The sequence below is a fragment of the Elephantulus edwardii genome, unplaced genomic scaffold (assembly GCF_000299155.1).
Source record: "Elephantulus edwardii isolate Elephantulus edwardi_28Jun2011 unplaced genomic scaffold, EleEdw1.0 scaffold00017, whole genome shotgun sequence".
Classification (NCBI taxonomy): Eukaryota; Metazoa; Chordata; class Mammalia; order Macroscelidea; family Macroscelididae; genus Elephantulus; species Elephantulus edwardii.
In genome coordinates, this window is record NW_006399767.1 from 27,309,706 (window position 1) to 27,334,851 (window position 25,146).

Here is a 25,146-nt window from a genome sequence, read left to right on the forward strand (position 1 = left end):
TCCCAGGGGAAGAAAGCTTTGAGCTGAACTATGATGAGAAGGGCCACCTTAAATAGCATAAGAGAAAAATAGCCTTGTTAGGACCATAGTGAGGGGCTGGGGATAAACTCCATTCTCATTAGTGTGGATATGTGGTCACCATGTCCATCCTAGGGTCTGGTCCACACCCTTTCAACCCTCATGAAGGGACCTCTGGGCCTCAGGGTTTCCAGCTATAAAAGCTATCATATATACTGTTATGTGTCATTGAGTCAGAACCAGCTCATAGCTAACCTTCCAAGTAGGTTTTCAGAGGCTGTAAATCACACAGGAGGAGATTGCCCATTTTTCTCCCTGAGAGCAGCTGGTGGACTTGAACCATGTACCTTTAGTTTTGCAGTGTAACTCTTTACCACTAAGCTGTCAGAGCTCCTAATCACTTATATGACTCATAGCTCCGATTCTCTGGAATGGGTAGGAGTTGGGTTCAGAAACCCATTGGGATGGGGTAGGACAGGCAGTGGGGAGTCACGGGAGGTTGTTCTAATGCAGAAGTGTTGGAGGGAGATGAACTTGTCAGGAGGGTGGAAGGAGCAGCCGGGCAGCAGGGCAGGTGGGAGAACCAAGGAGCCTGGTCAAAGGTGGACTGGGCCCTGGAGAAGCTGGGACTGCTTAGAGCAGGGGGCGCAGAGGGACCGTGGTCGTGCCAGCTCACTACTTGGCCAGCTGGAACCTCAAATACAAGCTGCTGCTCTCTGAGGCTCACTTTCCACATCTGTAAAATGGGGTTAGTGAGTCTGTGTCATCCAGACTGTGGGTGGTCCAGGGGTGATGTACGTGAATACCCCGGTTGGGGCACTGGACACATAGTGGGTGCTCACCTTCCCATTTTCTCTTCCCTGTGAATGGGGTCCTGTGGCTGGAAGGAGAGGCCAGGGTGGTAGACTGAGTGCACTGCTCTGATTCCCTCGACAGCTCACCAAGGTTCCCAGGCCTGGACTGTGGGGAGAGATGGCGCTGCCCCCACCAACACTGCCTGTGGACATTCAGATCTTTCCTCCTCATTCAAGTTAATGATTAACTACATTTTTACTGGGGAAATCTTGGAGCTGGGACTGAGCCTTGATTGAGAGCAGGTTCCTTGGCATTTAGGAGCAGGGGGAGGGGGAGTTGGAATGTGGGGTGTGGGGTGTAGAGGAGGAGGCAGGAATTCTAGGCTGGTAGAGTAGCACTGCGCTGGAAGTCAGAAGAACTGGATTTGAGTAACTTAGGGAGCAAGCACTAAGCCAGGGGTCAGAAGATCTGGATTTGGGTACTTTTGGGGTAACTTAGGGAGCTCTAAGAGCTTAGTGGTAAGGTGTTGCGCTGCCAACCTGAAGGCACATGGTTCGAATCCACCAGCTGCTCTGCAGGAGGAAAATGGGCAATCTCCCATGCAAATTACCGCCTCTGGAAATCCGCTGGAGGATCAGCCATGATCCGCTATCAGTCCCAACATGACAGTACACAACAACAACAACCACCACCTCCCTCTGAGCTTTAATGTCCATTCACAAAACAGAAGCTAAGATAAGCCCCACACTGTGTCTCTCCTCAGGAAGAGACAGATGTGACAAACATGTCAGAGATGGTTATCAAAGCCCCAGCTGGGCAAACGCTGTCACCAGCCCTTCCTGTTCATCCCCACCAAGCCTTCATGGCACCCCACTCTGAAACCCAGCACCTGTCACAGCCCCCCGGTGGCCGAGGACAAGCAAGCAGGAGGCCACAAGGGAAGCAAGTTCTCCCACTTCTTGGAAAAGCTTCCGTTTCCCTGGCGTGCAGCCCAGGGTGTTGGCAGGAACTGTCCTAACGTGGCAGGCACGGGGTTCTAGGGACGTGATGGGCAGAAGGCAGGCTGCGCTGATGAGCTTAGGCTGCTGGAGGTGGGGGGACTCTCTGGGGGTAGGGCTGCAAGGAGGTTGGGTGTAGGCACAGGCTGGGGTGGGGATCCAGGGCCAGAACGGGCTGTTGGCGCAGCCTGGGTAAATAACATGGGCCCATAGCACACACGTGTGTTTGCACAGAGGACTTGAAATGACTCCAGGCCTGCCCTCTGTCCCCCGCATCCCCACTCCCCCTTGGTCCCTGCCCACCACACCCACCCTGACCTTTCCTTCCTTGTCAATTAAAGGAGCCTTTGAAAGGGACATTTGAAATCAAAGGGAACACCCTTCTCACTGGCTGGCATCGCTCTGCCACAGGACGGCCAAGGCTGCCATGGGAGGTTGGGGAAGTTGGACACTGAACAAGGGTGACTGGCTGAGGGCTTGAGAGGGGGCTGAAATCCCACCAAGGCTTCATTCACTAAGCTACAAGAGAGGACAAAGTGTTATTTTCCAGGATGTATGAAAATATTGAATGGACTAGCTGTAGCCCAAGAGAAGCCAGAGATAACATCAAACTGGGCTCTTACCCCTGTGTCACCTGCACAGACAGAAGTTGGGAGCATGTTGAAGCTAGCAGGTAGTTTTCCACTGTCCCAGCTGACACTGTTAGAGGGTCTATCAGTCTCTTGATTAAACTGTCAGCCTCCTGTCCAGGGGCCTTTGAAGTAGCATTTCTCTAATGTGATCATACATCAAAACCAAGAATCAGGAGGGCCTGACTCAAGCTAAGGGATGGGTCCAAGAATTTGTGCTTCTAACACCATCTAGGTGGTGCTGGTCCAGGTGCTGGTCTAGATGTGGCTGGTCCAGGGACCACACTTTGAGAACCACAGCTTTAAAATATCAATGGACACGTGAACCAGCCTCAACAGGTTGTGCGATCGATCCTGTCCTCCTTTCTGAATGGTTCTGTGTGTGATCAGGGGTGCAGATCTGTGGGTTGCCTGTCCGCCATCTCACCCTGGCTTCCAGCCCTGACTTATCACTGAATCTCAAGCCCACAGATGACTGAACTCTCTCAGAAGCCTCAGCATTTCAGTGTATGCACAATTCTCATTCTTCAGCCTCACCCAGACCACACGCTGTGACCTGAGGTTCACAGGAAAGGGCCTGGGTGTCCAAAGCAGAGTGGACGCCCTAGTTGCTCATGTGTCAGGCCACCAGGCACCTCCCAGGACCCTTGTGGGCAACATGAGGAGTCAGTGACTGAGCCTCTCACTCATCCCCTGCAGGGGAGGCCTTCTCTTCACCTCTTGCTTGCCCTACGTGCCAGCCTGCAGGTCAGCATGTGGGCACCATCTCCAGGCAGCCTCACATTCCTCCAGAACTTGAGGGAGGCGTAGAGGGCCTGGGAGCCAGGATGGGCCAGGGGCAACGCCTCTCAGAGGAAGAAGGGGGCCGGCACCGGGCTCCCAAGGCAGAAGGCAAAAGTGACCAGAGGTGCACAAGCCTGTGGGTTTTGCTCACTGACCACCTCAGGCGTAATGCACTGAATTTGTTCACATCCCCCAAACTGTGTGGAAGGGGCATCACCCTCCCCCATGCTTGTTCTCTCCCTTAACCTGGGGGGTGAGGATGCTGGGGGTCTTCAGGCTGCTGCTGCCCCAGCCACGTCAAGGGTAGAATAAAAGAAAGCAGACTGCTGAAGCAGAGAAGGAGTGTGTCACCCCTCAGAAGGAACGCTTCCTTCCCATGACAGTAGGTCATGTGCTGGCTCGGGAACAAATCTATCAAGACCTCCTTTGCTAAGCCTCAGTTTGCCCATCTGCCAAGTGGGTCTAAGCACGCCTGCCACTGTGGGACTGAGGCCCAGTCCGCCCCCCCCCCCCCCCCCCGAGGGCGCTCCTTCCAGCCTGAAGATGTGCTTCTCCCAGCGGTGCTGGCTTTCCTTTATCCCCTTGCCCAGCCTGCTCACTGCTCTCCCTGTCAACCCAGCCCCGGCCCCGCTGCCCAGTGACCCGGAAGCCCCTGCCTCTCTCTCCAGCCTGGACCCTGCCCACTGGGCCTCTCATCCCCGTAACCAGCTTAGCGGTCCCCACGGGGATGGGGAGGCGGCGAGGCTGACCCTCCTCCCTGTTCACTTGCACAGACGCAGCCGCCGGCAGCAGCGGCATGGGCAGCGCCAGCCCGGGCCTGAGCGGCGTGGCCCCCGGCCGCCTCCTGCTGCCCTCCGAAGCCGCGCCGCGCACAGGCCTGGACAAGGCAGCTGGGCTGACGGCGCCCGAGAGACGGGACTGGAGCCCCAGCCCACCCGCCACGCCCGAGCAGGGCCTGTCCGCCTTCTACCTCTCCTACTTCGACATGCTGTACCCCGAGGACGGCGCCTGGGCAGCCAAGGGCCCCGGGGCCAGCGCTCGGGAGGAGCCGCCCGAGGAGCCTGAGCAGTGCCCAGTCATCGACAGCCAGGCCCCGGGGGGCAGCCTGGACTTGGCACCCGGCGGGCTGATGCTGGAAGAGCACTCGCTGGAACAGGTGCAGTCCATGGTGGTGGGCGAGGTGCTCAAGGACATCGAGACCGCCTGCAAGCTGCTCAACATCACCGCAGGTGAGTCCCCCACGTGCCGGCCTCCCCAAGGGGCGCCAGGCACAGCTGAGGTCCCAGGGTGGGTGGGGGAGCCGCCTTGGGCAGCCCCAGGGATGTACGTCTACACACACCATCTGCCTGTGACACACATGAGCTGTCAGCCAGGACAGGGAGCCTCTGACCGGTCTCGGTGCCCCATCCAGACTTAACTGGTTTCCCTGCAGGACGGAGTGAACTCAAGCCTCACACTGACCCACAGCCTCCTCTTGCTCATGTCTCTGCTCTCCCTGTGTTCACACTGCTCCAGCCACACTGGTCTTGCTGCTGTTCCCAGAACGCCCACCCCAGGACCTTTGCACCTGCTGGCCCCTCAGCCTGGAAACTGTCACTCAGTCCCTTTGCTGTTTCTAGGACACTCCCGTCCCAGTCCCTCCTCTACTTGGCTCACCCCTCACCTCCTCCAGCTCTTGACTCAGCATCTCAACAAGACCTTCCCTGAGGCCTCTGTTGATATTGCTGCCGCAGGACCTCTTGTTCCTCCTCTCACTGCATTCGTCTCCCTGTACTTATCACTGCCTGGCACGCTTTATCTCCTTTACCGTCTGTCTCACCCTCTGAAATGTACACTCCACAAGGGCGCAGATTTTCCTTTGTTTTGTTCCCTGCCTCATCCCTGGTTCCTAGAAGAGCACCTTGCACATAGCAGATACTCCATAAATGGTTGTCAGATGACATCAGCAACAAGCACCTCTTATGTGCCGAGCACTGTCCTAGAACTGGGCAATGAATGGAGTGCAAACTCAGCGCAGAAATCGTGCGTTACAGTGGAGGGAACACACGTAGATGGATGCAGCCGGGCTGGGTGATAACATGGACCTCAGTGGGGTGGGGATGTCAGGGGGCCAACCATGTGTGTGACCACCTGGCCTGAAGGTGTGGTTGTGGAACTGGCTTTCAGCCCCTGCCCCCACCATCTTTCCAGCTTTGGGGAGGCCTGGTTCCCCTCTGTGTGCCTCTGACCATCTCACTTTCTGCACTACTTTTACATGGGTCTTCACAGACCCTCCTACACACACCAGCCTCAGCTCCTTCTCCATCGTCTCATCTGGGCTGCGCCCCCACTCAAGTTGGTTCTTCTGTTTCAGATTCCCAATCCCCATGCCAGCCCTACTCCCCAGAACACTTCCCATGAGCTCTCATCCCCCACTCTGGGCTGGGAGGCACCTGCTCCTTGAACAATGAGGGTAGGAACAAATTGCTCTGACCTTAGGAAGGAAAATGGGCTTATTAAGTGGAGGCAGGTCAACCAGCAGGTCCTTCGGTTGGGGCACCGTCTGAGACCACAAAGTTTGCTGGGAGGCCCTATTGTGCCTCTGCCCACCAGTGTGGCCCCCAGCCTTTCCCCTGCCAGGCTCACTCAGAGCAGTTCCCCAGGAGGTGTCTAGAACTGAGCCAGGGTCCCCTCCTGCCCCTGAGGCCTGAGGCTGCCCCCCACTCCCCTGTGTCCTGCTGTTCATGTATTTCTCACCTGTGTGCTGGGCAGCGGCCTTGTGCTCAGCCGCCTTCTCCATGTTACACAACAGGCCCCACCTGTAAAGTGCAAGTGGTTGTAGGGGTTTGGTAGTTGTAGTTCTAATTCTTGGTTGTGTTTTTATTTTATTAATTTTAGTGAACAGTTAAGGAGATTTTGGATTTCCATTCATTCATTGTTACATTTTTCTCCCTGCCCACCCCTCCCCCCTAGTTTGCTCTTCTTTTTGAAAGGAAAAAGAAAAATTTGTTCATTGGTATACAGCACCACCACCACCACTGCGGCCCCGAGTAAACTCCACTATGTAACCTTCATCCTGGACTCTTGTCATAACCATAATACCCAATCATATATCACTTTTAAACTGTTCTCTCCCTCATCTGTTTCAATGTAGTATACATAATTTATCCAATTATTCTCAGTCTCACCCCAACCCTGATGTCAGCCCCGTTCTACAACAGTGACACTATGCAGAATTTGTCCTTTTGTGACTGAGATATTTCACTCAGTATAATGTCCTCCAGGGCCAGCCATTTTGAATAATATTGCATGAGTTCCTTGTTTTTCAATGCAGCATAGTATTCCATTGGTTGTGTGTTTTGTTGTTTTTAATTTTTTTAATTTTATTATTTCTTGTGCATGTACCGTCAAATCAGATCTGACTGGTACAGGAGGAAATTGTCCCTCCTTCCCCGGCAAAGCATCTGGTGGATTCGAACCGTGTACCTTTGGGATTGCAGTACAGCTTCTTGCCACTAGGCCACCAGAGCTCCCCTGGTTGTGTTTTTTTTTTAAGAGCTTGGGGAGGGCAAGAGACATTTGGAGAGCAGCTTACCGTGGTGTCCCTGCCCTTCCAGAAATGTTCCATGCCATCAAGTCAGAACCGATTCACAGCTGACCCTCCAGCTGGTTTTCAGAGGTTGTAAATTCCATAGAAGGACATTGTCCATCTTTCTCCCACTGAGCCACTGGTGGATTCAAACTGCAGGCCTTTGGTTTGTCAGCACAACTCCTTAACACTAAACCTCGAGGCTTAGGCCCCCCAGAAGGCTCTAAGAGGGAATGGATTCCCTAGGAAGACCGGGACTCTGGGAGAGTGGGCGGTAGAGAGGCCTCAGGCAGCTTTGCTCTAAGGCATGGCTGTTTTCAGGGGCCTGGCTTCTTCTTACTATCTTTTCTTCTCAGGCTCCCCTCTTCCCAGATCCTCAGACCTCAGGCTGCTCTCAGACTGGTCCAGGCCCTGTCTAAGCTTGGCCCGTTCCTACCTTGAGGAGGGCATGACCCAATCCTGGACCACAAGCCCCCACAAGTGCCCATCAGAAGAGTGGGCCCTATTTGGGGTGCTGCCCTTGCACAGCTGCTGGAGCTGAGGGGGTGTCTATTGCCTAGATCCCGTGGATTGGAGCCCTGGCAACGTGCAGAAGTGGCTCCTGTGGACAGAACACCAGTACCGGCTGCCTCCTGTGGGCAAGGCCTTCCAGGAGTTGGGGGGCAAGGAGTTATGCGCTATGTCTGAGGAGCAGTTCCGCCAGCGCTCGCCCCTCGGTGGAGATGTGCTGCACGCCCACCTGGACATCTGGAAGTCAGGTGAGCCCGGTGTTGAGGGAGCCTCCCCTCAGGACTCCAAGACAGGGACACTGAGGGGACATCAGCCCAGGATGCAGACTGAGAGGGTTCTTTCACCCAGGGAAGTGCCCCTCTGGACCCTAATCAGGGCTCCATTACTACTCTCAAAACCAATTGCAGCAGCCTCCCTGGATCCCGGGTGAGCCCACCTGTTCCGTTCCACACCGGGTCCTGGTCACACCAGCAGGACTGTAGAGCACGTGGGTTATTGAAAGGTTAGGCCGTGAGAACATGGAGTGTCAGAGATGAGGGCAACCTTGGGTGCTTTCAAGTGATGCTGCTTCTCCCTCGTGTTTTTTTATTTTATATTTGGGGTGTGTGTGTTGTTTTGCTTCAAAATGTAATGCAGTAATAAATATATGCTTTTTTTTAAGTGAAAAAATAGTTTACTATGAAATTAATACTTCTTATAACTCCAGGCCCTCAGCCTGCTAATCCTCCTCCTCAGGAGTAACTGTACATGTGCTGATGGTACAGTGGTTAAAGTGCTTGTCTGTTAAGCAAAAGGTTAGCGTTCAAATCCACCAGTGGCTTTGAGAGAGAAGGACGAAACCACTATGATCAGTTTCTTAGGTAGCTTTCCAGAGTAAGTCTACAAATAGTCTATGTACATACATGCCATTGTATTGTATGTCCTGAGGTCAAATCCAAGTCACTATGGACTTATAGGACAGAGCAGAGCTGCCCAGAAGGGTCTCCTGGCTGAAATATTTTTTTTTAGTTCCAATTTATTTTTTTATTGCTTTTTTTAAATAATTTTAATGAGCATTTACAGAGATTTTGGATTTCCATTCATTCATTGCTGCACTTCTCTCCCGTCTATCCCCCACCCCAGTTTGCTCCTTTCTTTCAAAAGTAAAAGAAAGACTTCCTTCCTGGTACACAATACCCCCCGCACCCCTCCCACCGCCCCAAGTACATTCCACTATGTAACCTTAATTGTGGACTCTTGTGATAACCATAAGACCCTATTATACAAGACCCTATCATACATCGCTTTTAAATTATTCACTCCCTCATCTGTTTCAGTGCAGTATACACAATTTATACAGTTTTTCTCAGTCTTACCCCAACCCTGATATCAGTCCCATTTTACAACAGTGACACCATGCAGTATTTGTCCTTTTGCATCTGAGATATTTCACTCAGCATAATGTCCTCCAGGCTCACCCATTTTGAATAATATTGCATGAGTTCCTTGTTTTTCAATGCAGCATAGTATTCCATTGCGTGAATATACCACAGCTTCTCTATCCATTCGTTTGTTGATGGGCACCTGGGTTGTTTCCAACTCCTTGTTATTGTGAACAGATCCTGGCTGAAATCTTTACGGGAGCAGAGCACCAGGTCTTTTCTCCCTCAGACTCACACTAGTGGGTTTGAATTACCAACCTTTCTGTTAGCAGCTAAGCGTTTTGTCATTGCAGCACCAGGGCTTTATAGATCGATTTACCAAAGAGGCAGATGCACAGAGATGACATGACCCAGTGGCTATGAAGCCTCAAGCACAGCCGGGAGTGTGAGGGTGGAACTGCTTATTCTGTTGTGCAGCTGGTGGCTTTGAGTTGCAGGATAGGAATCAATCAATATATACATTTAAAAAATATATACATGGTACAGTGGTTAGAGAACTGTGTCTACTAATCCAAATGTGTTGCTAGCAGGGGCTATTCCTTGAAGAGGGACATGATGCTGGGAAGGGTGGAGGGTCGATGAAGGAGAGGAAGACCCTCAGCCAGGTGGATTGGCAAAGTGACTGCCGCAACGGGTTCTAGTGTGTCAGGAAGTGTGAGGATGGCACAGGGACAGGACAGGGTTCAGATATATTGTTCATAATGTTCTAGGAGTCATACTCAACTCAATGGCACCTAACAACAACAATACAAATGTGGCACCTGCCTGGCAGTTTGAATCGATCAGCTTCTGTGCGGGAGGATGGTCAGCCTCTCCTGTGTGATTTACTGCCTCTGAAACCCCGCTGGAGGGTGAGCTAGGAGTCGGTTCTGACTCAGTGGCAATGAGTTTGAATATTGTTTAAGTTCTGTACCAGTGTGTGCATACTGCACTTGGCAGCATGACTTGGGTATTATCTGGAGCATCATGTATAAAACCAAAAGCCCACGTCCATCGTGACTGAGTAGAACTGCTTCATGGGGAGTTTTTCAGGTAACACAATCTTTACAGAATTAGACTACCACATCTCTGTCCCTCAGAATAGCTGGTGGGTTTGAAGTAGCTACCTTTTAGTTAGGGAGCCCTGGTGGCCTTGTGGCAAGAAGTTGTGCTACAATCCTTAAGGCACATAGTTCAAAGCCACCAGCTGCTCTGCGGGAGAAGGATGGGCAGTTTCCTGTTGGCAATTACTGCCTCTGAAAACCCGCTGGAGGGCCAGCTATGGGTCACTTCCGACTGTATGGTATACAACACCACCACCTTTAACAAACACTTTAACCACCACACCACCACGAGCTCAGATGGTTGGCACTAACTTCCAGTGTTGAAATCTTCTAGATCCTCCAGGCACCACACGATGCTTTGGGGGAGACCATGCTGGCTCAGTGAGTCAAGGCTTCTGCCCCAAGGGACCCAAGATAAAGAGACAGGCCCACTGGTGCCATCTAGTCAGAGACCCGTGTCCTGCCCAGTCCAGCAGCCCAGGTGGTGGTCAGTGCCAGGCCCAGAGCCCGTGGCAACGTGGGCAGAGCAGGTGCTGCATCACTGCCCCTCCAGAGCTGCCTCCCCACTGAATGGACACGGGGACCCCACAGCTGGTAGACCTGTAGAGAGCAGCAAAGACTGGAGGAGCTTGGTGAACTCGGCAGTGGAGGGCAGGGAGCCGCTTTTATTATGCAAAATACTGAGCAAGGTGCTGGGTGGACTTAACCACCTTGAGACCTCATCTGTGAAGTGTGAACTGCATCCTAGGTGAGGAATGGGAAACCCAGCAAGGCTCAATCTGGACAATGGAGATGGCATGCAGGATCTCTAAGACTCCTCCTCCTCGCTCCAAAATCCTAGCATTTTCTTCCTGGAAGCAGCTCTTTGTAAATAACTTTCCTTCTCAGACCAGAAAGGAGGAAGCTGTAAGGACAAGCCCCCGCCACAGACGCTTCCGTGGCCCTCTTGTTGTTAGGTGCCATTGAGTCTAGTACAACTCATGGCGACCGATGGACAACAGACTTCAGTCCTGTCCTGTGCCACCTCTGACACACTAGAGCCAATTGCTGCAGGCCCTGTTCTTTATCCATCCCATTGAGGGTCTTCCTCTCTTTTGCTCTTCACCTTCCCAAGAGTGATGCTGCCTCCAAGGAATAGGCCCTCCTAGCAACATGCCCCAAGTGTGAGCGATGAGGCTTTGTCCTTCTTGCCTCCAAGGAGCAGTCTGGCTGCACTTTTCCCAAGACATATCTGTAGTCTCTCACAAATGCAGACTTGATAGAGTTGCGCCAGGCCCCTAACCTCTCTTTTTTTACCCACAGCGGCCTGGATGAAGGAGAGGACCTCGCCCGGGGGGATCCACTACTGTGGTGAGCCTGAGATGGGGTCAGGAGCGGGTGAGGGGCTGGGGCTAGCCATGGCTCCCCACAGCTCCCCACTTACTTCCACTCTCCTGCTGCCCAGCTTCAGCCAGTGAGGAGAGCTGGACAGACAGCGAGGTGGACTCCTCGTGCCCCGGGCAGCCCATCCACCTGTGGCAGTTCCTCAAAGAACTGCTCTTGAAGCCCCACAGCTACGGCCGCTTCATCCGGTGGCTGAACAAGGAGAAGGGTGAGCAGGGTGTCTACAGGGAGGACTGGTAGATTGGGGAGAACAATGAGAACAAGGAAACAGAGGGGCCTGAAGCTGGGGAGCAAGGCAGAGGCCAACTCCCTCCTCTCCTCCACCATGCCACAGTGACCAGACACCATCCCTCCCACCAGGGTCTGTGTGCAACTGTGCCCGTATCTGTCTCCACCTAGTTTTAGATCCTCAGCAGCCAACAGCACCCAGTACATAAAATCTGCTCCTGTCAGGTTGATCGGTAGCAGCCCCAGGTGTCAGAGTAGAATGATGGGGGTCTTCAAGGTCCACTGTCAGGCCCACTTCAAGGTGCTGCTGTTGTCTCTGAGACCCACTGCCAGGCCTTTCCTTCACAGCATCTCTGGGTGGACTCCACATTCCTAGTTTTACTAGCAACCAAACACATTAACATCCGCTTAACTTCCACTCCTCCAAAATAGCCCCTGCCATTAAGTCACTCCCAACTCAAAGCAATCCTGTTGTTAGGTGCTGTTGAGTCAGAACTGGCTCATAGCTTGACTCTCCAGTGGATTTTCATTGGCTGTAAATCACACGGGAGGAAATGACTTATTTTTCTCTGAGGAGCACTGGTGATTTCGAACGACCTGCCTTGGACTAGCAACCTAGAACCCAAAACCTAAGAACCACGAAACTCTCTGCTCATAGTGCTCGGCCTCATGGTGACCCTCCCCTGGGCTCCCAGGTTTGTGATCCTGGGAGGTCTGTGATGCTGTAATGTTTCTATCATTTATTGAAACCTCTGGTGCTTGCTTTACACACATTTCTCTATTCCCTGCACAACCATGGGGGTAGGTATTATCATTCCCATTTTACAGATTGGAAAGTAGATGTTCAGCAAGATTAACTCATTTGTCCAAAGGTCATACCCCAGAGAATCTGGCCTCAAGCCCAGACAGTCTGGGCCCAGAGATGGCACTGTAGTGCGTGCCACACAGCCACTATCTGGTTTAAAGAGGGCAAAGATGGGGCACAAACCTTGCTAGTCAACTGGCCCAGTGGCTTCTGGGCCAAATGGTGAGGGCCTGCCTGGGCAGGGGCAGAAAGGCATGGGCATGATGCTTCAAGGTCTCAGAGAACCCAAGGTGTCTTTGCTCCCTAATGTTGCTGTAACAGAAGTACCCTAAGTGGGTGGCTTTAACAGAAGTTACTTTTTACAGTCCAAATGCCAGTTCTAGAGGAATGCTCCCTCTGACAGCTGTGAGGAAAGGCCTTTGTGTTTTAACCTTCCGTTTCCTGGCTCTTTAGAGATAGATGTGCCTCACATCTATCTTACCCTATCTTTTCTCTAGCTTGTGTTTAATCTCTTTTATATCTCAAAAGAGATTGAGTCAAGATATACTCTACACTAATGCTGTCTTATTAGCATAAGAAAGACAAATTCTTTCCAAGTGGGATTATAATAATGGTCATAGTGCTTACAACATATACTGGGGGGAGGGCACAATCCAATTCATGACATTAGATCATGATGGCAGGATGTCCCCGAGGAGAAGTGTGGCCACTTTGCCTCACACCCATCCCAACGCCTGGCCCCTGCAGAAAGAGCTCCAGCATTGGTGGCCTTGGTTCTCACGAGGATGACTTGCTGACCTCTGTCTTTCTCCCTCCTGCCCGCTTGTGCTGCCGGCTCCCTTTGAACCTTCCTGCTCCTAAAGGCATCTTCAAAATTGAGGACTCAGCCCAGGTGGCCCGGCTGTGGGGCATCCGTAAGAACCGTCCTGCCATGAACTACGACAAACTGAGCCGCTCCATCCGCCAGTATTACAAGAAGGGCATCATCCGGAAACCGGATATCTCCCAGCGCCTGGTCTACCAGTTTGTGCATCCCATCTGAGGGCTGAGGGCAGGCCCAGGGTCCCTGCCAGGCCTCTTTCCTGCCAGACCCTGAGCAGGGATGGAGAGAGTGCTCCGCTGACAGACTGTCTGGGGCGAGGGATGCAGCCCACTCTCCCAGGGGTGTGGGAAAGCTCTCTGGAGCCAGCGCCTCTGGGGTTAGCGTGCTTCCACCTCAGGCCTGACTGACTGGATGCTGGGTGCCCCATGGAGGATGGGACAGCCATGGCTGTTCTCAGTGTTCACTGCTCTACAGGGAAGGACATCCCTCCAGCTTCCACCTCTGACCCAGAATTGCCCGAACAGAGCCAAAAACCCATAGGATGGCAGTGACCTGGGCCAGGTCACTCAGGCCTAAGTGAGTGGCCATGCCAGGTCTCCTGACTTACTGTCCAGTGCTTTCTCTTCAACATCCTACTGCTATCCATTCTGTACCCACCTGGCATGATGCCAGGAGAAAGTTTGCACCCTTGAGCTGGGGAGCTTGGGGTGCCCCATGAATAGATAATAAAAAATACAAGTGAATTGATACATCTGCCTCCAGTTTCCGTGCTGCGAATGACAGAGCCAAAGACCATCAGTGATCAAAAGTGGTACACAGAGGCCTGGAGTACTCCAGAGAGGCTGCCTGGAGGAGTTGAGCTTGAACTGAAAAGAACAGTTAATTATTAGGAGCTTGAAGAAGAGTGACAGTGAGTCTTCAAGGTTAAGATGGGACTAGACCCCTTAGTTTGAAGAAGAAGGTCTAGGCCTGAAGAGGTCCAATATTTAGGATTGAAGAGTCTACCTCCTTTTGCTCTGCTGGAGGTCAAGGCTTTCTGCCTTGGGGGCAAGGGACTAACCACCTTTGAGGTGTCAGTCTCTTCTTGTAAAACAAGGGCGCTGGGCCCTGAGGTGGTGGCACTTCCAGGAGGGCGGGGGTGGGTGGAACGGGCCAGTGTGGAAGAAAGGTTGAGGCCTCCGCAGTGCCGTTTCTGAAGCCTTGAGGCCTGTGTGGGGTGGGAGGTATGAGCATGTGATGAGGGCAGGCGGCGAGGAAGGAGCCCACCGCCCACTCTCCCAGGCACAGCACCTCGGGCTTAGATTCCTTCTCCCTGACAGTCACCAGGAACTTATCGAGCAACACACATGTCCTGAGGGCCTACTATGTGCCAGATGCTTCCATGGCTCTTTTGTCATTCCAACGAAAACCACGAGGTAGGGTTTACTCCTCCATTTTGTGGATTATGAAACTGAGCCGGAAAGAGTTTACTGTCTTACAGACACACAGCCAATTGGTGGCAAAACCAGGAATAGAAATGAACCTTCTTCGGTCTCTCTCCCCACACAGAACAGTCTCTGCCCCTTCATACTTCCTCCTTGGTGACTGGACAGTAACTCTTCATCCACAGCCCTGGACATTGGAGGACGGGTGTCTAGGAGACAGAAGGGAGGGCCTGTGCCTCAGACCACCAAGGGTTAATCTCTGTCCAGTGCTGTTTCTTCTGCCTCCAGCAATTTTATTGTCTCCAGAAGAAAGTTTACTCCTGGCAGTGAGCAAACAGCACCTTGGCATCTGTTAGTGGGACTGGACAGGAGGGGAGGGGGCCCTGCCCCAGGCCTGTCTCCATGTCTGCTCACCCCAGGGAGGGGGCGAACTGGACCCAAGCCAGACCCTGGCATAGCTCTGCTGAACTGGTTTTGTCTCCAGCCTACCAGCCCTGCCTCCAACTGAGTCCCTGGGGCCACCCGTCTGCACGTCCCCAGCTGGGCCAGGAGAGGCCTTAGATCCGTGAAGGGGCTGGGAGGGAAGAGGGCAGGAAATTAGGAGTCTGGAGCTATTGCTGGAGCTACCCCAAAGCTTCAGTTATGGGGACTCAGGGATGCTGGCCGCCTGGTGAGCAGATCTGTTGCACATGTCCCCTTGGCATGTCATGTCCCCTCGCTGAGCACATGCCTAGCCATCAACACCTCATATGCTGCCAAGAAACTGAATTCCTCTTCTGCACCACCTCACCAGAATCTTACCTGCCCTGCATTGGACTCCAGCATCCAGGGCTCCTTAGAACCAAGTGCAACAGTCTGTGCAATGAGACAGGGCGAGGGGTACATTTCATCCTCCCAGTGGCCACAAAGAAATGCTTTAGAGGTCAGGCAGGGCACAGAAGGCATGGTGTGGCTGGATGTCATATTTCAGGGGCCTAGTAGTGGGCAACCAGGAACTACATGGCTCAGGAATCAATTGTAAGATTTTGCTTTAAAAAGGAAAACATACTTGGGGGGGGGGAGGTTGTCAACTTGGCACCTGGGTACCCAGAACTGCACAGTCAGAGCTGCAGGAGTCCCAGGTAGAATCCTTTCCTATACAGACAAGACTGGGAGGCAATAGGGCCTGTCCTGGGTCACCCAGGCCAGGGGGGCTCAGCTAGAACAGTGCCTGCTCCCCAACAGACATCCCAGCCACAGGCTGCTCCCAGAAGGCACAGAAACTCTTAGGGCTGAAGACGCACAAGACTCAAGATGACAAAGTCCAGCCAGATTGACACAGTTCTGGATTTTATCCACAGTCATACGATCACAACTTTATATATATATATATTTATATTTATATACCTTTAAATTACACAATCATGTACAAAACAGGTGCATTGCTGAGACCACAGCACTTCTCGGAGACTCACGAGTGTCGGAACTAATGGAGCCAGGAAGCCTAGGGTGGCAGGTGGCGGGTGGCGGGGCAGCCCTGGCTCCTGGAGGAACCAGGCCACAGAACAGTGGTTAACAGGGGAGGGGGGGAAAACACATGACTCGCTGAACCCTGCCGGGGCGGGCCCATGCAGCATTGAGGGTGCGGGCAGGGGCTACAGTAGGAGGCCATGGGCACACAGGGGCTGCACCCCCACACTGGGTGATGGGTGCTCTGACACCAGCACTGACAGGTGGGGCTGGGCCCCCAGAGCTCAGGGGGCTTCTGGGGAGAACTTCCCTCCTGCTCCAGGGTTCTGAGGAGCTTGGAGACCAAGAGAGGGTGTCCCTGATGGGGCCATAGAGAAGGTTACTTAGAAGGGAGGGAGTTTCGAGTCCTTGCCCCAGAGTGGGCAGCTAAGAGTACAGGCCTGGGGTATAATAAGGGCTGCAGCCCCTCCCCAGGCACCGGGAAGTCGTGGCACTGAAGGGGGAGCCCAGGCCCCAAGGTGCAGATGTGCCCGGCTTCCAGCCTTTCAAGGGTTTGTGGTGAAGAATGGAGGCCCTAGCCCCAACTCCTGCCTCAGAGAGAAGCTGAAGAGGCTTTTGTTCTGGAGCTGAGAGGGCTGGCACAGCCCGGGCTGAAGGCTTCCAGAATCTTCTTCGGCTCTGAGGGCCTGTGGCCCCGCTCAAGGTGCAGCAGAGACCAGGAAAGTGAAGAGTGCCAGGGAAGGGTACACTGGGGATGAGGAGGGTAGGGGAAGTCTCGGGGGTGCTATCTCTCCCCTGCCCGTGCCCTGAGGAAAGCCTACCTGAATCTCCCAGGATCCTCCTATGCCCACATGAAAAGGGTCAGAACCTTGAGGTGGGGTCTCTACCTCCTAACAGTGGGCTGCTGGAGAGAATAAGCCAGGAAAGAGAGAGGTCTGGCGGTGATGGAGGGGCTGGGGTATCTCACTCTTTACCTGATGCTTAGGAGGTCAGTCAAGAGCAAGTTTGATCAGATGCTGCAGGAAGTCTCAGGTCCTCATTCCAGAGGTACTCAGGAGACCCCTTTTCCCATCACTCCTCTACCTCTTGGGGTCTTGTTCTGCCTCGGGCTGATTCCCAAGTCCCCCACCCCTCTAACTCCTGAGGGAGAGGCTGGCACCTTGGACTCGAGCACCTCTGCCTGCTCCCTGCGCTGGGCAAACCCTTCTCCCTCCCCCACCCCTAAGTCTTAACTGTTGGTCTTAGTGAGCACAGGGGCTGCCAGCACAAGGGTGGCTTTTCCTGGTGTGAGGACCACAAGGAAGAAAAAGACAGTGACTGTCCTGACCCTGATGGCCAGAGCTCCTCTCTCTTGCCAAACACCTGCCTTCCCCTCACAGTCCCAGCATGGAAGCATCTCACAGTGTCTCCTCAGGCCAGGGTGAGGGAGAGAGAGGTGGAAGGCCAAAGGCCCTGCAGACACAGAGGGTCGGGAAGTGGACATGGAGAGAAGGTGGACGGGCAAGAAGTCCTCCTTCCCAGGAAATGGAAGGAGACTGGTACCATAACTGGCCTTCCTCTGGGTGGCTTTGGGGGCCCCTACTCCTTGCCTGAGTTGGGGCAGGGGTCTCTGCAAGTTACTGAGGGAGCATTGCTCTGAGGAAGAGCCAGTGGGCAAAGTGCTGACAGCTAGAGAGAAAGACCCAGAGTCTTGGTCCCTCAGCTGGGCCTGGAGTCCGGAGGGTTGGCACAGCCCAGGTCTGCTCCCCACCACACACTATCTGGCACCCAAGTGACACCTCCAACTCACCCCTTTTCATGCCTCAGGGAGTCTCGAGTCCCCTGGATACCTCAATGGGGAGGAAAGCGGCCATTCCTCCTCCAGCCCCAGAGGTCCCACAAGACTTCATGGTCACCCTAAGTGGGAGAGCAGGGCAAGGCAGGAGAGGCACTCCCCGGACGGAGTGGAAGACAGCGGATTGGGAGGCCGCCTGCTCTGGGGCCTGAGGAAAAGAATTGAAAATAGAGGGGTGATGGAGAGAGAACAGGATGGGGCAGGAGGGAAAGTTATGGAACAAGGCCCAGAGAAGGGGAGCAAGGGGCTGGCAGCCTGGGGTGACGTAGGGAGGGGGAGCTGGGCAGAGTAGAAGGGTCTAGAGACATCCCTCAGCTCAGGAAACTCTTTGGTGGGATCTGAAGAGGAGTACATGATGTCATGGTGTCACTGTAGGGCTAAGTTTTAAGACCCTCACCTATCCTGGGGCCTCCACCCCAAGTCCTACCACCTGGCCTCCAAGAGGCCCTGCAAATGCTTCTGTCTCTGTGTGTGTGTGTGTGTGTGTGTGTGTGTTGTTCTGTTTTGACTTTTAAAAAAATAAAAGCTTGATCGGAAAATATGTCTGGAACTCTATGACAAGGGGAGGGCGACGAGAGTGGGGAGGAAGGGGGGTGGGCGAGGAATGAGGGGGAACGTAGAGGGGGTGGGGAAGCTAGATGGCCTCCACGTAGTTAGCCGGGTAGAGGCCCAGCTGCCCGCTGTCCAGCCGCCCGCGGCACCAGCCCTGCTCATCCTCCTCACCCAGCTTGGTGAGCTCATCTCCTAGGACAGGAATAAAATAGGAAGCTCCGTGACAGGCCTCAGAGGGGGGATCTGTCTCCTCATACACACACACACACACACACCACACACACACACACACACGGCTAGGTGACCTTCCATATGAAGGGCTGGCCCCAGTAATTCCTCCCCCATCATGCTCTCAGTACCCTGTGGTCTTGATTCTAGCGTCCAGCCCCAGTCCCATCTTGGTGCCCCCCCAACATGTAAATCCCAGCCTCACCCCAGTCACACACGTCATCAGGATGTCACCTCCTGATGACGTTCCCAGGTGCTGGCCAGCACGCCTCACCCTCAGGCCCCACCTACGTATCGGCTACACCTACACGTCCAGGTCCAGCTTCCAGGCTCAAATTTGCAAATCCTCACATCCTTCACCTCATACCCGGTCCCCTCTTGGGCCACATGTCCAACCCAGCCTCAAGTGCTGGGCCACCTCTCCCTCAGCTGTGACCAGTGCATCCTGCCTTGTCCACATACCAGCCTTGAAGCTGAGTTCGTCCTGCTCTTGGCCGTCATAGTCGTACAGCGCCCGCACGCGCACTCCCTTGGCGTCGTCCTCAAAGGGGTTGGCGCCCCCATTGGCCTCATTGCCCCCAAAAGTGTTCCCGCTCTCATCGTCCGACCACTCGGTGGCATAGGCCTGGCCTCTGTCATAGCTGCTTACACTTAAGATGCAGAAGGAGGACCCATCAGTGTTCACATAAGTAAAAGGTTTAAAGGAGTTAACATGTGAAAAATGCTCAGAATCATGCCTGACAGATAGCAGGCATTCTAGAAGGATTAACTTCCATTATGTTTCAAAGGGGTCTCCTGGGGTTAAATTCAGCTGCTCTCTGGCCCCCAAGGGGCTCTGGTAGCTTAGTGGTAAGGAATCACCCTGCCAACCCAAAGGTACATAGTTCAAATCCACAAGCTGCTCCATGGGAGAAAGATGGGCAATCTCCTCCCATTTTGTTTACAGTCCCTGAAAATTCAAGGGTACACAACAACTCTGGCCTCCCAGAAGCATCAGTGGTAGACACTTGCCTGCCACGGTCTCCAGCCTGAGATGTAGACTCCATTGCCCCAGTGGCATTGGTCAGTGTCACCCCCTCTGCTTTCTTGGGCTGTTTCTCCTTCTTGGCAGCTGTGTGTGGCAGGTCAGGGTTCCACTCCTGGTGGGATGGGGTGGAGGAACAGGAGGCTAGTCAGGCTATAGGGTATCTGCACCCTGAGGCTCACATCAGCCTCTTCAGATGCCCCTTCCCCATCTCCCTATGTCCTCACCTCAAACTGGGGCCAGTTCATGGGCATGCCAGGGCCACTGGTACTGCGGAACCATCTGAGATCATCCTGAGCATCAGCTCCCCGGATGGCCTGCTCCAGCTCTCGGTACACATGGATGTAGCTGTGTGCAGGGGAAAGGGGGGAGGTGGGGACACAGAGTCACTAAGGACCCTCCTCGTCCTCCGTGAGGAGCCAGTTCAGGTGATCAGAGCAGATGGCTTCTCAACAGCGACCTTCCCCACTGCCATCTTAGCCACTCACCCACCCACCCAAGTGCGTATTCCCGAGTACCTAGTACGTGTCAGTTTACACCCAGGCAGACATCATATTTGGAGCCTCTTCCCTCTGGCCTCCCTTTCCTGTCACTAGAATGCAGAGCCCGGACTGTCCTGTGTGCCAGTTACGCCCTCTGCTGGCTGTCCCTGTGCCCATCATGCCTGCCACACCCAGGTACCTGCTATTCTCTGCTAGGTTGAGGTGGCGTTTGATGTCCAGCAGCACCTCCTTGAGGAAGACCAGCCGCTTTTCCTCGAATTGCTGGCACTGTTCAAACACCTGCTCCATACCTTCCATGTACTGGGGTGTGGTCTTGCCCACATCTTCTAACACCTTCTCATACTTCTCTTGTGTCTACAGGCACCCAGAAGGAGGGAGAATAAGACCCAGGTCCACAGCTCCCAGCCACCATCCCCCGGAAAGGGCTCTTGGAGCCCAGCCCCCCGTAACCCCTAGCCCAGCCCACTGTAACCCCTAACCCAGCCAGTACCTTCTGCACATCCTGTTTGCACTTATCCACTTTGTCCTGCAGCTTCTTCTGCTGTTCAGGTGTGACTGACTGCTCTGTCTTGCTGTTCATCTCCCGTGTCATGGCCAGCTTCTCCTCTTTACAGGCCAGATGGTAGGCCTTCTTGGCTGCTTCCAACTGTGGGGAGAGGGGGAACCGGGGAGCAAGGCTCTCTCACTCCTGAACAGGCCACTCAGCCCCTCCCCATCTGCCTTCTCTGCCAGGATCACACACTCTAAAGACAGGAGTTATACAGGTTCTGATTCAAGGCATTTGAGAGCAGGTCCCTACAGGATCGGCGGAAGCTTCCCTAAGACAGTGCCTGGGGCCTCTGTGGGCAACTACGGGGCAGTGCTGTACCTGCTCCATCTGTGAATCCAGAAGGTCATGCCCCTTACCCATATGCAGGCAGTACATTTCCTGGGGACAGTCCCCCTCTCCTCATTTGGCTCTTTCTGCCTTGTCTGTGAGTACTTCTTCCTGGAGGGCAGTACTGCTGCCCTCAGCAATGTAATCTCAGAGGGGAGTGTCGTACCCACTCCCTCTAGAGACACTCCCTCTATATTGGCACCACCACCCAACCTCACTCCATCCGTGCCAGCACCCACCACACACCTCCTTCATCTTCTTGGCCCAGGGCTTCTGCGCCTTTCGAAAGCCATCTTCAGCCTCCTTGGTCTCCTTGAAGCCTCCCATGATCTGCTTGTGATAGGCGTCCTTCTGCCAGTTCTTGACCTTCTCCAGGTCCTCATTGAGCAGGTTGTTCTTCACCTCCTGGTGCAGCTCGCTCACCTTGTCGGCCTCCGTCATCATGGCACCCCAGGCCCGCTCCAGGCTGCCATACTGTGGGCCTGAGGAAATGACCACAGGATCATGCGGGTCCTCATCGGGCCCCACACTCAGAGGCACCCTCCTGCCTACTTGTTCTGAGACTTTCCTCTTCCTTTCCAGGGCATAGTCTTATCCATCTTCCAAGGCCCATGCACAGCCACCTCCTCCAAGAAGCCTCCCTGGACTGCTCCACTGTCACATATCTCATGCTGCAGCTCTTACTAGGTCCCTCCTGCAGCATACTGTACATACAATCCCAGATCTCCCCCACCAGCCAGTTAATCCCATAGGGTGAGAGAGGTGCAGCTTGGACCCAGTGAGTGCTGAAAGCCCAGCATGGCACCAGGCAGGCAAGAAGAACACCAGGAATTCTAGCTGGATGCAAAACTGAAGAATCAACCAGTGACAGATGCCACCACTTGTCTATCTGTGTGCAGGCACCAACTTTGCATTCAGGGCCAGGCTAGGGGGTATGGACCCAGCCCCTGCCCTCACAGGGTTGTTTAATGGAAGAAAAAGAGCATTAACAAATCTGCATAAACTTAAAAGGGCTCTAAATGACAGAAAATTAGAGACATGGTAATTAAATGCATGTGGTCCTGAAGCAGCAGGATTCCTAGAGCAAAATTTGGATGATATTAAAAGTCCTGGATGTGAGAAAAGAAATGTCGTTATGTGAGCAAATGTTCTTCTAGGAGACATGAATAACTGAGAGGTTTAGGGGCATGATGTTGTCAATGTATTTTCAAATGGTTTGCCAGAAAAAATAAGCACATAAATAGGAGTGGCAAATCAAATGGGATTCTGGGCAAAGAGTATGTAGGAGTTAGTTCTCGGTTATTCTTGTAACGTTTCTCTAAATTTAAATTATCTCCAAATAAAAAGGTTTTTTGTTTTGAATCCAATATTAGAACATCGTACAGAGCAAGGTTGACAGAGAAGTCTAGCCGAGTCTTGGAGGGGGGAAATGCTGACTATGGGGAAACAACCCCAGCAAAGGCCTCTCTGATTGAAGGATTCAGAGTGTATCCAGGTGCTCGAGGACGGAGACGGTGGGGCAGGGCCTCAGGAGGGCTGGTGGTACCTTTCTCGATGAGCTGGCGCCAGCGCTTGGCCCAGTCAGTGAGCTGCTGCGCATATGCCTTCTCGATCTTAGCGCGCTCCTGCACGCAACTCATCAGGTCGTTGCACAGGCGGTGACCATCATCGATGCGCTTCACTGTCCGCTTGTAGTTCCCCACCTGGTGGCCAAGCAGTGAGGGAGACTCTCGCCGGCTCCCGGCCTCCCCGACCCGGCCTGCCCAGTGCGTCCTGCAGGGGGCGCTCGCGCACACCCAGCAGCCAGGCCGTCTCCATCCAAGCTGGCCCCCCTCCATTCACTGTCTAACCTGGTGACCAGATCCAGGGGCAGAACCATGGGCCTGAGGGGCGGGGTACAGATCCCACGGGATGACATTATCAGGGGGGGTGACACCAAAATGACTATTAATCATGAATGTGGTATTTCATCAGAAATGTATTCTTTTTTAATAACAATATTGCTGCTGTTAGTTATAATAACCAAAACATCTTTTTTTCGGTAAGCCCAGCTTTCATGTACTAACAGACCTACAAGCTAAAACTATGCTTATTTACTTTTAGAACTTTTTTTTTTTTTTTAGACTGTTCCAAAGGAACCCTTGGTGGCCTAGTGGTAAGGAGTCGTTCTGCCAACCCAGAGGAAAGCAGTTTGAATTTGCCAGCAGCTCTCCAGGAGAAAGAAGAGAAATCCTCCTGTGTGATTTACTGTCTCTGAAACCCACTGCAGGGTCAGCTATGAGTTGGTTCTCACTCAAGAGCACATTATACCAACAGGCCGTGCCAGGGAACTCTGGGGACTTAGGCCGTAGAGAGCTGTGCTGCTAACCCAAAGGCCATGCTTTTCTGGAGGTTTGAATTCACCAGCTTTTCCATTGGGTGAACGATGGACAATCCCTTCCTGTGTGATTCACAGCCTCAGAAACCCACAAGAGGGTCAGCTCTGAGCTGATTTTTCACTCAAAGACAGTGAGTGAGTGAGCATGCTCCAGTGAGTACTGCCATATTAACCAGTTACAGAGATACTTCCTGTCACACAGTTTTGATGTCTGTGCTGCAAGCAGGCCTTGTTTTTTTCACTGCTGCCAGTGTTTTTCATAGCCGATTTTGTCAAATTTTCTGGTGTTTTAGTTACAATGTAGTAATTAGTGTTTGTGAATCTATACCAATAACTTTATTTAAGAATGAACTAGGGAGCTAGTAATTAAAGAAGGAGAAACTTAAAAGCCTTTGTTTGGTTATTAATAATGTATAATAATGCCATTCAATGTAGAAAGATTTTATAAAATTATTCTGTTAGTATTCATATAATCTAAGAAGTAATATATGTAAGCAGTTCAAACTATACTTATTACCTAGCCTTCTATGATTGAAATTAATCATAAGCTTTCCTAAGGATTCTCTATGATCTGATATGAGAGGAGGTGGTCCTTGCGGAGGGGGGTGTGTGACATCAACCTCAGGGAAGTCACTGGCCTGACACCCTAATTTTCAGAGTCCCAGTACCCTGCAGCAGACTCCATCCTGTACATACCCTCATCCTATTTAAATAGAACTTCCTAAAAAAAAAATAATAGAACTTCCTCAAAGCCACACAATGCTTTTTAGAATTTGGACTTGGGCTAGAATGAATAATTCATTTTGTTCTTGTGAGCTAAATACATTATATTTATATAGAGCCATAGAAGTGTTGAGTTGAGCTGCAGTTACTTGACATAATATTATGTTTTGTAGACATCTCATTAAACACTTATTAATTTGGGGCTGGTAGTTCCCATTTGGGGTTTCTGGAGCCAATAAAAAATTTTATATATTTTTCCCCACCCTCAGTCTCAAATATTTTGGGCAACCCCAGGAACGCTGGCTTTTCATGTTATCTCCACCTCCTTGTTGCTGCAGGGCTGCAGAACTCACCCTATAGCTCTGTCTTTTGAGAACTGCTCATGACTGGGGGAGGGGCAGCTGTGAAGGGCAGGCTAAGCAAACCGTGGAGCACTGCTCACATCTGTGGGAAGGGCCAGGGGTCTGAATGAAGGCCCCAGAGCAGAGGGTCAGAAGGGTTTGTTCCCACATGAGGAAATAGCAGAGGCTCTCTTCAGGGCCAGCTGTGGGGCAGGGAGCTCAACGGCCAGTGGTTTGATGCTATTTTGTTGTACCAGCTGTCTACTGGGTACAAAGAGCTCTGAAGGACCTAGAGGGGTTAGGGAGCAAGGCCTGAGGTCCTGGAGTTAGTGTGTGTGCAGGGGGGAGCTTAGTGAGAAGTTGTGACCTCCATGCAGCCAGGCTGTCTGGTCCCTGATCCTGCAGTGCTTCAAGATCTTACCTCCCAGAAGCTGTCAGTGGTCTCCTCTGCAGCTAGCGAGGCCTCATCATAGGAGCCGGACATGGTGGGGCCGTGGGGGGATGGACAGGTGAAAAGCTGCAGTCAGTGGACCCCACTATTCATGCGCTGGGAAGAGAAAGAAAAATCCTGGAGGTGAGATGAGATGGCCCACATACCCGATTCCAGGCCTGGGTCCCACACTCAGGCTCCATGGACATGAAGTTGCAGTGGAGTGGGCTTCCTGCCCAGGAAGTGGCTCCTCAACTCTAGGGTAACCACAAAACTTACCCTAAAGCACCCCTCATTCCCATTTCCCATCTCTCCTCCACAAGTACCTTCTTCCTCACTCCCATGCTCTCATACTCTGTGACTAAGGTCACAAAGCAAGT

The 25,146-nt window shown here is 52.8% G+C and overlaps 2 protein-coding genes across 3 annotated transcripts; one reads left to right on the top strand and one right to left on the bottom strand.

The window, feature by feature from the left end:
* The first annotated feature begins 4,019 nt into the window (after window positions 1-4,019).
* Window positions 4,020-13,223, top strand: SPDEF (SAM pointed domain containing ETS transcription factor). 2 transcript variants are annotated; one of them, XM_006882068.1, is made up of 5 exons: window positions 4,020-4,452; window positions 7,352-7,549; window positions 11,068-11,115; window positions 11,210-11,356; window positions 13,045-13,223. In XM_006882068.1, exons 1-5 carry the CDS (start codon window positions 4,020-4,022, stop codon window positions 13,221-13,223), a joined length of 1,005 nt encoding a protein of 334 aa, XP_006882130.1. The 2 variants fall into 2 exon arrangements, with proteins under 2 accessions (XP_006882130.1, XP_006882131.1); XM_006882069.1 differs by lacking the exon at window positions 11,068-11,115.
* A 4,986-nt stretch (window positions 13,224-18,209) lies between these two features.
* PACSIN1 (protein kinase C and casein kinase substrate in neurons 1) lies at window positions 18,210-24,888 on the bottom strand. The gene is made up of 9 exons (XM_006882070.1): window positions 24,758-24,888; window positions 22,442-22,598; window positions 21,142-21,377; window positions 20,509-20,664; window positions 20,197-20,372; window positions 19,743-19,863; window positions 19,503-19,630; window positions 18,954-19,141; window positions 18,210-18,455 (listed from the first exon to the last, which is right to left on the bottom strand). Exons 1-9 carry the CDS (start codon window positions 24,818-24,820, stop codon window positions 18,346-18,348), a joined length of 1,335 nt encoding a protein of 444 aa, XP_006882132.1. The 5' UTR covers window positions 24,821-24,888; the 3' UTR covers window positions 18,210-18,345.
* Between the last annotated feature and the right edge of the window lie 258 nt (window positions 24,889-25,146).

Excerpts from the sequence above, each read along its gene's own strand:
- PACSIN1 (XM_006882070.1), bottom strand. The coding sequence starts at position 24,820 with ATGTCCGGCTCCTATGATGAGGCCTCGCTAGCTGCAGAGGAGACCACT. Across the intron at positions 20,373-20,508 it reads GCAAACAGGATGTGCAGAAG|ACACAAGAGAAGTATGAGAA; the intron begins GTACTGGCTGGG and ends GGGTGCCTGTAG. Across the intron at positions 19,864-20,196 it reads AACCTAGCAGAGAATAGCAG|CTACATCCATGTGTACCGAG; the intron begins GTACCTGGGTGT and ends CCCTGCACACAG.
- SPDEF (XM_006882068.1), top strand. The coding sequence starts at position 4,020 with ATGGGCAGCGCCAGCCCGGGCCTGAGCGGCGTGGCCCCCGGCCGCCTC. Across the intron at positions 7,550-11,067 it reads CCTGGACATCTGGAAGTCAG|CGGCCTGGATGAAGGAGAGG; the intron begins GTGAGCCCGGTG and ends TTTTACCCACAG. Across the intron at positions 11,357-13,044 it reads GTGGCTGAACAAGGAGAAGG|GCATCTTCAAAATTGAGGAC; the intron begins GTGAGCAGGGTG and ends CTGCTCCTAAAG.